A 14,136-nucleotide genomic window follows, 5' to 3' on the forward strand; every position below is an offset into this window, starting at 1 on the left:
TGGTGGCAACAGCTAATTTCCTTTGTTTTCTTTCTCAGCTCTTCCCCAGAGAGGGGTGTGTGAAAGGGCTTGAGGGTACCCCACAGGGAGGAATTCCCAAGTGTGCCTTCCTGGATCCAAGGGAGTTTTTTTGCATTTGGGTGGTGGCAGCATTTACCAAGCCAAGGTCAGAGAAAAGCTGTAATCTTGGGAGTTTAATACAAGCCTGGAGTGGCAATTATTAATTTTTAGAATCCTTGCGGGCCCCAACTTTCTGCACTCAGAGTGACAGAGTGGGGATTCAGCCTTGACAGGGGCCATGACAAGTTAAATATTTAAAAAAAAAAAACAAGCCAACAACCTTCCTTCACCTATGCTTTTAGTATCATCCTAGTTTAAATAATCTAACTGAATTTTAAAAATTTAATCTGGTTTTAATACCATCAAGTTAATTACCTTCTTGCATTTCTCTCAGTTTGGACAATGAAATCACCTTCCAGTTAGTTTCGTTTTCAGGTTCTCTTGCACTAACACAATGATGTGGCCCGGGTTCGGATGCTCTGACTCACCTTGAATAGTTCCTTGCTCCATCAAATAGTCCCTCTGAAGTCAATGGGCCAGATGTTCCAGTGTGATACATCCACTGTGCACCATGTAACCAGTGCAAAGTGGACTAAGAGGATGGAGATGGCCTGTGGAACTCTCTGCTTGTGGAAAGCTGGCAAAGTCATCTCCATCGCCAAACTGCGCCAATGGGACATCTCGTTCTATTTAACATGAGCAAGAGGATCCGGATCTGGCCCTTGGTTTGCAAATACTGCAGAGGGTTATGTGTGGTTCAGAAAGGCCTTCCACTAGAATTTTTTAAAAATCCTGGAAAAAATCTAGTTTGGTTTTAGGTTTTGTCTGATACAGTTTGGGGGCAGATTTGATCTGACAGGTTCCCTTCTTGGATAATATGGATCAATATTTTCCCTCCCATTACTACTCCCCTGCTCCCTTCTCTACCTATGTTCCCTACCTGCTACTTTTCCTTCTTCTCCTTTTCCCATTTTCAGAGTGGCCTCTCCTTTAACCATTACCAAATAGTGTCACTTGAAATGCAGCATTGTCACACAAATCTAAGAATCTTGAGATGCACAGCAGCTGGGAGATGTGGCACCTTTCCATATACAAGGGTTTCATATTAGATTGAAGTAGCTATGAAGTAGCTACTTCAATAATAACAACTTCAGATTTCAAAGTCTCCCTGAGGAGTTTCTCAGGTTACCCCCTTCCCCCGCAGGAGGAGTCCTTAGAACCATTGTCAACCTGATATTTTTTTTAATTGACTACTACTTTTAAAATTCCCATTTCTGGTTGAACACCCTATATACAGTGAACCAGCGCCTCAGCTGGTGTAAATCAGTATCAAGGGAGCTGCGCTGATTTACAACAGCTGAGGCTCTGGCCAGTATATCCTAATTTTCTTTTTAAAATATCCCTTAAGTATTTATAACTGGGGTGTTCTGCTCCCCCGTTTCTTTCAGTCAGGGAGAAAGAAACTGACACTGCAAAGGAAACAATGAAATCGCCTTTTGCAAAGTGCTGTCAAATGTAAACAAATGGGGCGGGGGGGGGGGGGGGAGATAAATATTTCAACCCAGTTGCTTCTGTCAGTTATAGTAACCTCCTGTGTTACATGTATCTATAATAGGTCCAATCTCTTCCAGGATAAATCTGCTTTTCAAGGTGATATTGTCCCTTCAGTAACCACACCCCTCCCTGTCTATTCTCTCCATTGGCCATCATCTTCTAGCTGTGCAGTTAGCAGTTTAAAGTACTAGCTCTTCCCATCTATCAATCCACAAATGGGAAGCATCATTCTAGTGTATATCCAACATGATTGGCTGAGACGGCTTAGCCAGTTAACACCTGCGCTATTGGGTCTCACTTTGAAAATTATAAAATCTTCCCAAGAGGTAAAAATAGATGTGACAGTGTCATGCTGTTATGAAGTGAGCTCATTGTTCATTAATGGCTCCAGATCCCTGGCTTAGTAATAACTTGCCTCCTCTACACAAAGGCTTTAGCTGTCCAGGAAGCTGATTTCATTCACCGCTATGGTTTGCTTTGGAAAGAACAGCCATTGTTCTCTATGGCTTTTACTGGATGGATGGGCAGGACCAGGTGGGAGATGCGGCTCCACAACCCACTCAGCTTGTCGGTGTCCATGTGGTTGTAGGAGCGGGGAGTGTTGGCATTGGTGAATTTGGCCCAGAGGAAATCACGGACTCTCACCTCGACTTGCTGTAGGTCTATATTAGCCTCCAGCTTCTCTTCCTCCAGCAGGACCGTTAAGAGCAGCGCCACGTCTTTGAAGGCCGCGCTCTCATGGTCGCAGTACTTGTAAAAGATCAAGGTGGAGCCAGCCGGTAGCAACTCGAACCGGTGCACCACTGCAGCCCTCTTGCCCTCCTCAAAGCCGGTGCTCAGTTCATAATCTACCTCCAGTTTAGCTTTGTCGCTGTTGAGCGTGGCTTTACCAGCTCCGTCAATCTGGATCGTACTGGCATGGAGTGAGGTGGAGTAGGCATCTGCAATATGGTTGCTCAGGCACTTTAAGGTTTCTTCACCTTCACGGGCAGCAGTAAAGATTAAAATAGCTGGCTCGCTATGACTGGAAGTGTTGAGATGCCTCTGCAATAATTTTCGCCCTCTAACCCACAGGTAAGAGCTCTGGCCCGGAAAGCTGTCCTTCAGCTGGTTAAACCCAGACAAGAAGGCCTCCAAGGCTGGATTTTTTGGCACATGGTGGGGCTGGGAAGTATAGTAGCCATTGCAATATATGCTGAAACAAACCACAACTACCAGGACTCCCAGTGAAGCTGCAGGAGAGGCAAGACCTGTTAGAGAAGGTTGAGGGGAAGGGACAAGAGAGAGAGAATGAAAGAGTCTGACATGAGTACAGTGGCATGCTGGAGGCTAGCACAGAGATATGCCTTTGTCTTCATCGATCTCCCAGACCCAAACATCTACTTTCTAATGGAAATGATAGGCTCAACACATCAGCCTAATGATGGCCCTGAAAATGTTTAATGTAGCACTGAAAAAGAACCTCTTCCCTGAGGGACTTGCTCTGCCACTGAGCAGAGGGCCCTGCAAACCCACAGACTGAGCTATGTCCCGCAGCTTTGGAACCATGGTGTGAGATCCTACACGTTCCCTTGGGAAACTTCAGTCCTTTATGTGATTTATTGCCTTTCCCCCTAGAATTTAATGCACCAAATCCCAACCCGACAGCACTTTTTCACAGCTGTTTTCTAATGCAGTTTTGTAGGCCATCAGTTTAGGGCACTCAGTGGCATGGTGGAGCTGCTGGGTGCTCAGCCTTCCAAAATCCAGTCTGCTTACTGGTGCCGAAATAGCTTATCTATCCAAGGTACTTATATGGTCCCTAGTGCTGTAATGTCTGAGTGCCTCACCATCTTCAATGGACTTATCCTCAACAGCCCTGTGAGGTAGGCATGTATTACTCCTGTTTTATGGATGGGAAACTAAGGCACAGAGATAGCAAGGCCCAGATCCGTATGGGTATTTAGGCCCCTCACTCTCATTGATTTAAATGGGAGTGAGGTGCCTAAATATCTTACCAGATCTGGGGCTAAGGGCCAGATTGTTAACTGTATTTATTTAGACATTGCTGTGCTCAGCATTGCAATTGCCTAACTGACTTGGAAGTCTAAATCTCATTTTCAAAAGGGATTGAGGTATTTAGAATCCTAAAAGCCATTGGCTTTCAATGGGATTTTGGCCCCCCCCAAGTGCCTAAATCCCTTTTGCAAACAAGATTTAGGCTCCTCACTCAGTTAGGCAGCACAAAGCTGAGCACAGCAACACCTAAATACCTTTAAAAATCTGGGCTTTAGAGAATTGCCCAAGATCCCACACATGCCAAACAGAGGATTGAATCCCGGTCTCCCAAGTCCCAGGCTAGCCACCTAGCCACTGGACCGGCCTCAGCCTTTTAGCTCAAATCTTAAATAAAGATTTAGCAGCTTAACTTTAGTCAACTTTTCTTAAAATCTTTGCCAATATTGCCGAGTACAAGTACCTTGTTGGTATTTATTTTAAAGAGACAGTGGCCACCTCACGTTGTCCCTCCAGGGAGGAGGGGACAAGTTACTTGGAGGGCCCTGTCATTGTTGCCAAGGCATGGTGCTGTGGGGTTGGGTTATGGGGAAGGAAGCATACCTTCCTGCACAGTGAGCAGGCGTGTCCCTGTACACCTTTCCATGCCCTGGGAACTTTAGGGAAATCCCATGTATTATGGGACTGAGCCAGACGCACCTTCGTTATGGATTAGAGTTGCTTTCCATTTCAAACCCACTTCTCTAAAATCCCCAATAAACTAAATTTGCAGGAGTTTTCGCAAATCCCAGGCAAAAGCCTCCTGTCAACACAGGGGGTTAGGTTGGTATAACCACATCACTCAGGGGTGTGGATTTTTCACACCACTGAGTGACGCAGCTATACCGATGTAAGTTTGTAGTACAGACCTGGCCTGAGAGGCCTGAGTGAAAGGTCTGAATGTGTTTCGTTATCTGATCCTGGTTGCTGACTGTTTCCAGGGGAACAATGAAACGCACAAGGAAATCTTCCCATTCTCACCATTGCCTAAAAAGGACTTCTCCTTCTCTGGCGTTGCTTCCTGCCTGGTCTCTGTCTTTTGTGGATGGGCTTCAGCCTCTGACTTCACCGCTGTGGGTCAGATTTTAAAAAAAGGGAGATGAAGTTTGCCACTCACTAGTAAAGGCAAAAATTAGTCTAATCACACTACTAAAAATAAAGTCTGCATCCATAGAATAGAAGACAAATCTGTGATACTGCTTCAGCTGCAGACGCCTCTGCTTTGGGAGGCTGTCATCACTCTGCAAAGAATGGAAAGGAACATGCAGCTCTTTAAAGCCCCTCACAATTTCCCTTCTTCCAGAGCAGGAGAGAGTCCCACTCAGTGAGAATGAGCCAGCTGGGATCTGTGCTGAGCTGGAGATAGCTTCATCCCCACTCAGCTCTTTAGAAATTGCAGCTTGCCCCTGGGTCAGCTCAGCCTCCAAATCTTGGGTAGGGCAAGGATCTTCATAACATGCTCCACCAGCAAGCATCAGTGGGGATGGGGCAGAGAGGCTGATGAGAGTGGTTTCTTACGCAGCTAAGGTCTCTGCAATAGCTGCAAAGCTGGGTGAAATGTCCTACAAACAGAAGCTGCCCTCGATTGTGATTAAATGCTTAAAGTGCGGTTCTGCTCTGAGAAGTGTCTGTGTACAAACTGAACCTTCTCAGAATAGCTCTGCTCTTGGTGTGTACTCAGTCAGACCTGCTGAGTTTAGTGACAAAAGTATATTCTTGCTGCTCATTACTTCTGAACCAGCGCAGCCCAGAGAGTGAGCTAGAGCAGCAGTTCTCAGCCAGGGGTCTGAGGCCTCCTGGGGGGCCCTGAGCAGGTCTCAGGCGGTCCACTGAGCAGGGCCGGCATTAGACTCACTAAAGCCCAGGTCAGAAAGCCGAAGCCCCACCGCCCCGAGCCCTGCCACCTGGGGCTGAAGGCGAAGCATGAGCAACTTAGTCCCCTGTGGCGTGGGACCCCGGGCAATTGCCTTGCTTGCTACCCCCAATGCCGGACCTGGCTTTTTTATAGGGGTGCTGGAACAATTTGTACAGTGGGGGTGCTGAGAGCCATTGAACCAAACTGTAAACCCTGTATATGATGGAAACCACTTCAAGCCCAGGGATGCAGCTGCACCCGCAGCTTCCCTAGTTCCAGCACCTGTGCTTTTATATGAAGAAAAACAGTTGTTGTTGCACAGCTGGGCCTCAGAAAGAAATAGGTTGAGAACCTCTGAGCTAGAGTCTGTTCTGCCTTATGCATCATCAACAGGATTATCACTAACTTTCAATCAGTCACATTTGTGTGTGTGTCAATTTACTGAAGGTAATCCGGTTGTACGGGTGTCACTGAGGTCACACTTTGGCCTGCAGAACCTCTTCTGCTGCTGTGGGGGTGATGATACACAAGAAGGAAATAACTAGGGCCAGTTGAACATTTTCCATTGAGAACTGTATTTTCCAATGGAAAATTGGGGTTTCAATGAAACAAAACTATTCATGAACAAAGCCCCTGGTTGCTGTGAAGACTTTCAACTTTTTGTTGGAAAAAAGAAACCTGCAAAAACCAAAAAAGAGCTTTCGTTTTACAATTAAAAGTCTAAATTTTCCACAGAACAGAAACTCATTTGCTGACTAGCTGTAGAAGCAACCGTGTTGACTCTGAGGCCAGAATGAGTTTGCAGGGCTGGTAATCTGGGAAAACATCTTCCTACTTGTAAACCCAGCACAGATGATCTGCAATCCTTGACTGAGAGACAAACCCCTCAATGCCATTCTTACAAAGCCCCTTTTCAGAGATTAACCACACATTAAGTTGAAGGCAAGGGATCTGCAGAGACCTTAAACATGGCAGCACTTTGTCGTGCAAACTACTGTTGACTCACCTTCAGTCGAGTGTCTCTTCCTTGCTGTGTCTTGGGGTCTCTCTTCTTCCTTGTTTGAGATACTCTCTTTCGTTGGTTCCAGGAAGTCTGCAGATGGAATTGTGGTTTCTTGGATTATGGGATCTTGTGGCTCCCCTCTGGGGGTGGGTACACTGTTCTCCTCTTCTGTTGGGGGTTCCCCTATGATTTTCTCCTCCAGAGCAACTGGCACTGAATGTGTTTTCCTTTCACCTAAGGAAAATATCATGTCTTTGTCCAGGGAATAGTCTGGTAAACTCATTGTGTTAAGGTTCAGAAGGCCTGGAGACACCTCAGTGTTTGTTTTCAGAGAAATTCCATCAGAACTCACTGGCCTTCCCTCTGAGGAATCCTCTTCATTTACTGCGGAGGGGCTTCCAGACACACTGTTTGTCTCTTGGGGACCTAGTGTTTCTATTTCTGGGGAGGTTTTCAGTTGGACAGAACCAGAATCTTCAATCATCTTTTCTTGGTGGGTCCTCAATACATTTTCACCTTCTTGGACCTGGGGAGTCCTCTCCTCCTCTCTTGTCGTCAATTCTTGGGCCGGGTAGGCTGTGGGATCAAAAAGTCAAATACTGTTTATTTTCTTTAGTATAATGGTCAAGAATACTGAGTTGCCCACTAGTTCTCTACAAACTCCCACCAAAACTCCTAGTCCTATACGCTCCAAAATTGACACACAACAAGAATGGGGATGAGATTCCCATGACCCCTCACCACCAATGAACTACACTGGGCCAGCTTCATAGAGGTCTCAACCTGGCCTCTAAATTTGTGCCTGCCACTCTGCAAATACAATCAATTGTTCACGCTAATGGTCCTGCAAAGATTGGATCCTGGCTATTTTAGAAATTTACCCCTCTTTCTGTACTCTACACCCAGCTGTCAAGACCAGCCAGGACATATAAATGGTCACCGAGAGTCTTAGGTGGAAGTCCTTTGACTCTGAAAGTATAGTCCATCAAATTGCAGAATATGTCATAAGGCCTAACTATGTATCTGGGGTTTCCCTAGTTGGTATGTCAAGGAGAAGAGGATGTAGATTATGTTTTGTGGTTTGGGGAGTTTCTACTAGTGGTGTTGACATGGTAGCAGATTGATCTGAGTGAATTCAAAACATTTCTTTGCAACTACTGTACATAAAAAATATAACTTGCTTCTGCTATATTTCTGATCCTTATTCATTGACTTTCTGTGGCTGTTCTACCAAATAATTTAGGTTTGTTTGCAGAAACAGAAATTTAAAGCAAATATTAGAGAATATTTGCACAAAGAAAGTTTTGAACTCGTAAATATGAGTATCTGTGCCAGGAACTTGAAACTTTGACTTCCAATCAGAGAACAAACAACAGGCATAAGTGAGCTATAGGATCTAGCAAAACTACCCAACATGGTTCAGATTTCAAATACTGAATATTTGCAACAACCTGCTCACAAAAAATCTGCAGATCAAGAACTATTATCATATGGAAATTATTCAGCAAATAATTCTGAATACAAAAGAAATCTGACAAAATTGTAAGATGCTCCCAGACAATTCAAGAACAGTGAAAAAAATATATCTTTGTTGAATACAATCTTTACTCTGAATTACCCACTGAATTCTTTTAGCATCGGTGTGGATTGGGGAAAGTGATCTTATGTGTTCAGGAGTTCTTTGGGGGTAAGGGGGACTGTCATTTATCTGTTTTACTCTAGTGCAGTGGTTCTCAAACTTATTTGATCGCGCCCCCCTTCATTGTGTCTGTAGCAGTTTACGACCCGCACCACACCAGTACATATACCGATAAAAACAATCAACTTGCAATTCTCACTAAATTTGAAAAACAGTAAGGCACTGATTCAAACCTTGCCAACGATCCATTGTAATAAGAGCAAAAGCAACACTGCAATTGTGGTTGATGCTTACAATTAAAGGTGCACCCAGTGTCATAGCAAACGGATTAACGTACAAATGACAATGACTCTGTATAATACTATTCATAATTACCAGAAATCTGTCAAAATGCACAGTGCCATCTGAGGACCTGATATGTTTGGAGGAATCAGCTTTGCTAGTTGTTCATTGCTGTGGGTAAAATGTGCGCAGTTTTTCCCCCCTAAAGCTTCTCAGCCCTCCCCATCTCCCCCCACCTCCAATTTGAGAACCTCTGCACTAGAAAATAAAAGTATGCAGTATATATAGAAACAAAAATAAATTGTCTAGTTAGGCTTCTGAATACCCAAGTTGTGCACAGGTAATTGGTGTGAGGATCATTCTGGTTTACATATGCAAAATCTGGGGCCAGCGAGCTAGAGGCCATGTGTTGAACAGTTGGTATATTATGTGACCAGCTATAATTTCCTGAACTCTGGGTTCTGTGGAATTTGGATCTCAGAACTGATCCAATTCTTCTTTGTATGGAAAACATGTCCCCTACAGGGGTTCTGGAACAATTTTATAGTGGGGGTACTGAGAGCCATTGAACCAAACTGTAAACCCTGTATATAATGAAAATCACTTCAAGCCAGGGGGTGCAGCAGCAGCACTCCCAGCACCCCTATTTCCAGCACCTCTGGTCCCCTAAGTCCACAACACACTCACTTCTCAAACATAACCATATTCATGTTCTTAGGGAAACTGGGAACTTTAAATTCAGCTCTGCTTCCATTAGTTAATCTGCAATAAAAGTCACTTTGTTAATTGCCCCAAATATTGACCAGTGGGACCCCTGCCCACCTCTGCTCCCCAAGATTAGACTTTCATTTCGGTGCTTGAAGCTTGATTATTTCAGAGGTCAGGAAGAAATTCCCCTCTATTCTCTACAGCAGAGCACAATTAGGTAACTGTACTGTGTTAATGTGCTTGGAGGTGCAGGGTGGAAAAGGTTCTCTTGTTCTGAAGCACTGGGCATTGATCATTGTCATGGCTAGAACCCTGGACATAGGATAGGTATCTATGGTCTTGTCAACACAGGGATGGCTTGTTCTCACAGGACTCTGAAATTCAAACCATTAGGTTTGCTTTAAGTATGAGAGAGACCAGTAGTGACTGTCAGGGGCTTCCTTTTATTCAACGGGAAATACAGAAATGAAACAGGCTTTTTCCTTTCCAGGTTTTAGTTTCATTGAGGAGATTTTCTCTTCCGGTGTGTCTGAAAATGCAGTAGCTAGGGACTATAGTACTGGAGACATGCATGGAACTCCCTTAAGACTCAGCTTTTCAAGAAGAACTTTGTTTAAACACAGATGCCCCAGCAGCGCACACACACACACACACACACACCCCAAATCCAGCCCATCCCTGCAAGAGTTCACCCACTGTGCCTCCACCCTATTCTTAAAGGGCCAGCTCCCATTTCTCTTATTATATCACTAGTAACAATGACAAATACAACAGTACACAAATATTCAAAATTATGATTAAATATGAACCTATTTCTAAAACATCTATTCCAGGGGCCTCACATTCATGCCAAACTTACTCCGATGAGGATCCTGGTCTCCGTTTTCTGCCATTCTGTTGATCGTTTGGTGTTTTGGTTTCTTGACTAGATTGTTACACTTCCTGATTAGGTCATACAGACGCCTGCTATCTTCTTTCTGATCCGAGTAGCTTGATTAGTCTCAGCCAGCTTGTGGAGACCATCCCTTGAGCCAACTAAACACAAAGAATAAAGCAATGACTCATACTGAGAAACTTGAGAGCTTCCCCACCACCAAAGCCATTAATAAAGCTGTTTGGAGCTGTGTGAGGCTGTTACCTTTATGATGGAATATACCGAGATGCACCTCAGATAATCAGTGACATCTGAAGACTTCAGGCCTAGTGCTGTTAACAAGCAGCTAATATGACTGTAAAGATGTTCAACTGGGTCTATATGGGTGATCTTCAATTATGTTAAGATAACTTGACTGGAAAAAAACCACTTTTGCCCATGTAGACAGAGCCCATGTAGACCAGGCCTAAGCCTTTATATCTGAATCCCATTGGTGGGGCGGTGATTTGGGAAGTCCCACTGTACCTGTCAGTGCTGTCTCTGTGGTCAAAGGTCTTCAGTCTCCAGGGCTGTCGCACCAGCAATTTAATCCACTCATTTAAAACACGTTTGAATCAAACTGCCACACACAGAATATAAATGCTGGGGGGTGGGGGGAGGGTGCTGAAGGGAAAAGGAAAGAGGAGGAATGCCTCTCAACGGGCCAAGGCACAAGAATGTGAGCCTGGCTTTTGAACATCACAAAGGCCCTAAGTGAGGGAAGGACACAAATAACACGGAAGAGCAATGTGGGATTCAGTTTCTTCATGTAATAAAGTTTTCTATCGTTTCAGTTTCAAGATGATGCATTTTGTGATGCCAATCATTTATAGTCAGCACTAGAGAGCAATGTATCCTGTCTTCAGACTTGGCTAAGAGGAATGAGTAAGTACTGGGTAATTGAAGAGAAACTTTCCCTCATGGCAATCGGCTTGCATACAAGATTTCTGCTTAGTACAGAATCTATATGCACAGGACCAGCAGTCTGTGCTTTCTGTGCCTAATACAGAGTCTAATAAGATACTTCCCCTCACCAGATGGCCTACCGTCTCTATCGTCATGCCTTCTAACTGAAGGCAATACCATATTTGGAGCTAAACAAACAAAACAGCTCCCTATAGAGGCAAGTGGTCAGATTTACAGCTTCCCCCTTTCTCCCCCCCCGCCAGGAATTTCTGCTCTCTGCCCCCACTCCAACCCACCAGCTTTTGATTCCTCCTTTGTGTTATTTAGAAAGGGCAGGAAGTGAGAAATTAAAAGTAACTCCAAGAGTTGAACACTTACTTGTGTGGATTGCAGCAGCTGCTCTTAGCGGGGATTTCTTAGCAGAGAGGTTGTTACAGGCGGATCCAAACTGCTCCCTACCACAAACGTCCCAAGGGCTCTTCAGTTTCGATATTAGAGGGAAAACAGATCCTCTCAAAAACACACACCCATAAGCTCTTAATCCTTCCACTGTCAACGTGACAGTGAACTTTGCGCCCATCCAAGGTGCCATAATGTGGAATCCTGGGATATGTAGTTCTGCCCCCACTCTTTGACTACAGCCACGTTTCTTTGAATGAATAGTCCCTAGTTTCAAAGTAGCAACCGTGTTAGTCTGTATCTGCAAAAAGAACAGGAGTATTTGTGGCACCTTAGAGACTAACAAATTTATTTCAGCATAAGCTTTCGTGGGCTGCAGCTCACTTCTTCAGATGCATAGAGTGGATCAGACAGTGGCTTTGTTCTGATTACAAACATGTATTTTCAGGAAATAACTCATCTGTTTGGACTTATTTACAAAACTTATTTACAGAACTAGAGTATAGAGCATCCTTCAAACAGACTGTATCTCAAACCACTTTAGATGTTAAATAATAGAATTAAATTTATTGCAGCAGCAGCAGCAGCATGGCAAATTCCAAAGAGACGTAGCCTCCTTGCAGCTCAAGTACTCAGATGGATCTCTAGCTCAGTCCTTAAATTGGTCTGGCTGGATGTTCAGTCTATGTCTATCATTCATGACCTTATCGCACCACTGAATTACCATCAAGCAATCTCCAACTCCAGATTATAGCCAGCTCAGTATTAACCTGTCTCTATGGGACATTGAGCAGGTGGCAACTGTTAAATACTTAAGAAGCATCATAGACAGTGCTGAAGGATGCTCAAAAGATGTGGATGCTTGTATAGCAGGAGCTACTGCCATATTTCAAGACCTTCAGTGATCTCTGTGGGGACTTCATGACATCAAGCTTGCTATGAAGCTGCAGATCTATAGAACCATGGTTATACCAACTTTATTGTACAGCAGTGAAATGTGGACACTGAGGAAGGCTGAAGAGAGTGGATTGATGTTTTTGATTCTTCATCAGCTGTTCCATATTAAGAAGCAGAACAAGATCAGCAGTGAGGATATTAACTGAACCCAGCAACTGTCTCTGTCAGCCCTGGTGACTTTCTTGGTACAGACCTATTATTAGGATGGAAGACCAATTAACAGAATTACAACAGAGGGAGAAATTATTAAGAGGCATAAGGCAAGGGAGAAAAGAGGCGATTTATGTAAATAAAAAAAAAAGACAGATGCAAAGACACTAAGACATCACACTCTGGGCCATGTCTCCATGGAGTCAGTTCCTGTGGGCTGAAAAACGAAACTAGAACTGGCCAATGGGGGATTAGGAAGGGAGTGGTTCGCAGAGTGATGTGGCTGGAAAATCACTGATCTGTCAGTATGTACAGCACTGGCAGTGTAAAACAGAAAGTGGGAAAGAAAAATCAGAGAAGCCAAGATTTATTGTTTTATTTTCTGGAACCCAAAACATCCCCATTTAGAAAATAAAGTGTCCAGCCCTTTTCCCAGTGGCTTTCCTTGCATAGGGTCACTTCATTAAGCCAGCCTTGTAGAAAACCAGGCTCCAGACTGGAGCAGCTGCAAAAAGGCTCACTTTAGTGTTAAAGATGGGACTGTTCAAATGTTACTATTATGCTAGGCAGCTTAAGAAGCAAAACTAAGCGGGAGTCAAGGGACCTTTTGTTTTTAACCCCTTCGCTGATCTTTTAACAAATTTTCAAAGCAGTCAAATTTTCAAAGCAGCTTCATCTATTTAGTCATACAAAGGAATGCACTCACAGAGGGCGTTATTTAGAAACTGGTTTGAAAATGTTCTCCTGTATATGAGAGCAGCATGCTTCTTCGATACACATCCATTCACCTCTGGATGCATTGACAGGGCTGGCCGTAAGAATGAGCTATTGCTTGGATACTCAGTGATTTAAGGACTCCTCAACTCCTTCTAGCAAAAGGAGAGGAGAAAGAAAAAAGCCAAAGCCTGAAACCCACTCTCTTGGAACTTGGAGCCTCACAAAATGGAAGGGCATAGCACAGGCTGAGATGCACTTAAGGGGAATCTATTCTGTTTGTGTTCTTATACATCTGGTACATGGCTCACAGAGATATAAAACGTGTCTCTTTCTGGGTCATGCAACATAATCTTTTCCTTAATCCACATTTCACAAACAAAATTTATTTGCCACTCTCATATATTAATAGATTTTAAGGCCAGAAGAGACCAATATAGTCATCTAGTCTGACCTCCTGCATAATACTGGCCATTGAATTCCACCTAGTAATTCCTCCAATGCAGGGAATTACTCCTCCCTACTACACAAAAATGATTCCTCCCCACACTCTGAATTAGACTGGCTAGAGATCGGACAATGCTCCTTCGCCCTTGACATTTTTCCTCCCTTGTTAGTCTCCTCCCACACATAGCAATATTTTACTTTATTTCCAGGGGTGAGGAAAGCCAACTAGCTTCTTCACTGAACTGCAGTTCCACCAGGCTGATGGTGCTGTGGAGGGAACAGGTCTGTCTTCTATCCCTTAGAGATTCAGCAGATACCTTTATCATGCCCAACCTTTTATGCCTTAGGATATGTGGTTACAAATCAAGTGAGAACTCCAAAATTAGGGGTAACAGTCTTGGTGGAATATTTGCAGAATTGCATTGACTTCCCAGTTATACAGTCAGGGGCGGCCCTAGACTAGCTGCCAGCAACTGGCGCCCTAGGCGAACCCTGCAATCAGCGCCCCCACCCAC

At 44.2% G+C, this 14,136-nt stretch overlaps 1 protein-coding gene across 1 annotated transcript; it reads right to left on the reverse strand.

Annotated features, from left to right (window-relative positions):
• Positions 1-1,278: 1,278 nt before the first annotated feature.
• On the reverse strand, positions 1,279-11,522 carry LOC112105860 (torsin-1A-interacting protein 2-like). The gene is made up of 5 exons (XM_024198845.2): positions 11,333-11,522; positions 9,995-10,170; positions 6,510-7,082; positions 4,630-4,719; positions 1,279-2,864 (listed from the first exon to the last, which is right to left on the reverse strand). Exons 2-5 carry the CDS (start codon positions 10,026-10,028, stop codon positions 2,080-2,082), a joined length of 1,482 nt encoding a protein of 493 aa, XP_024054613.2. The 5' UTR covers positions 10,029-10,170; positions 11,333-11,522; the 3' UTR covers positions 1,279-2,079.
• Positions 11,523-14,136: the final 2,614 nt, after the last annotated feature.

This window comes from Terrapene carolina, unplaced genomic scaffold (assembly GCF_002925995.2).
Source record: "Terrapene carolina triunguis isolate 2854851 unplaced genomic scaffold, T_m_triunguis-2.0 Scaffold212, whole genome shotgun sequence".
NCBI classification, from domain to species: domain Eukaryota; kingdom Metazoa; phylum Chordata; order Testudines; family Emydidae; genus Terrapene; species Terrapene triunguis.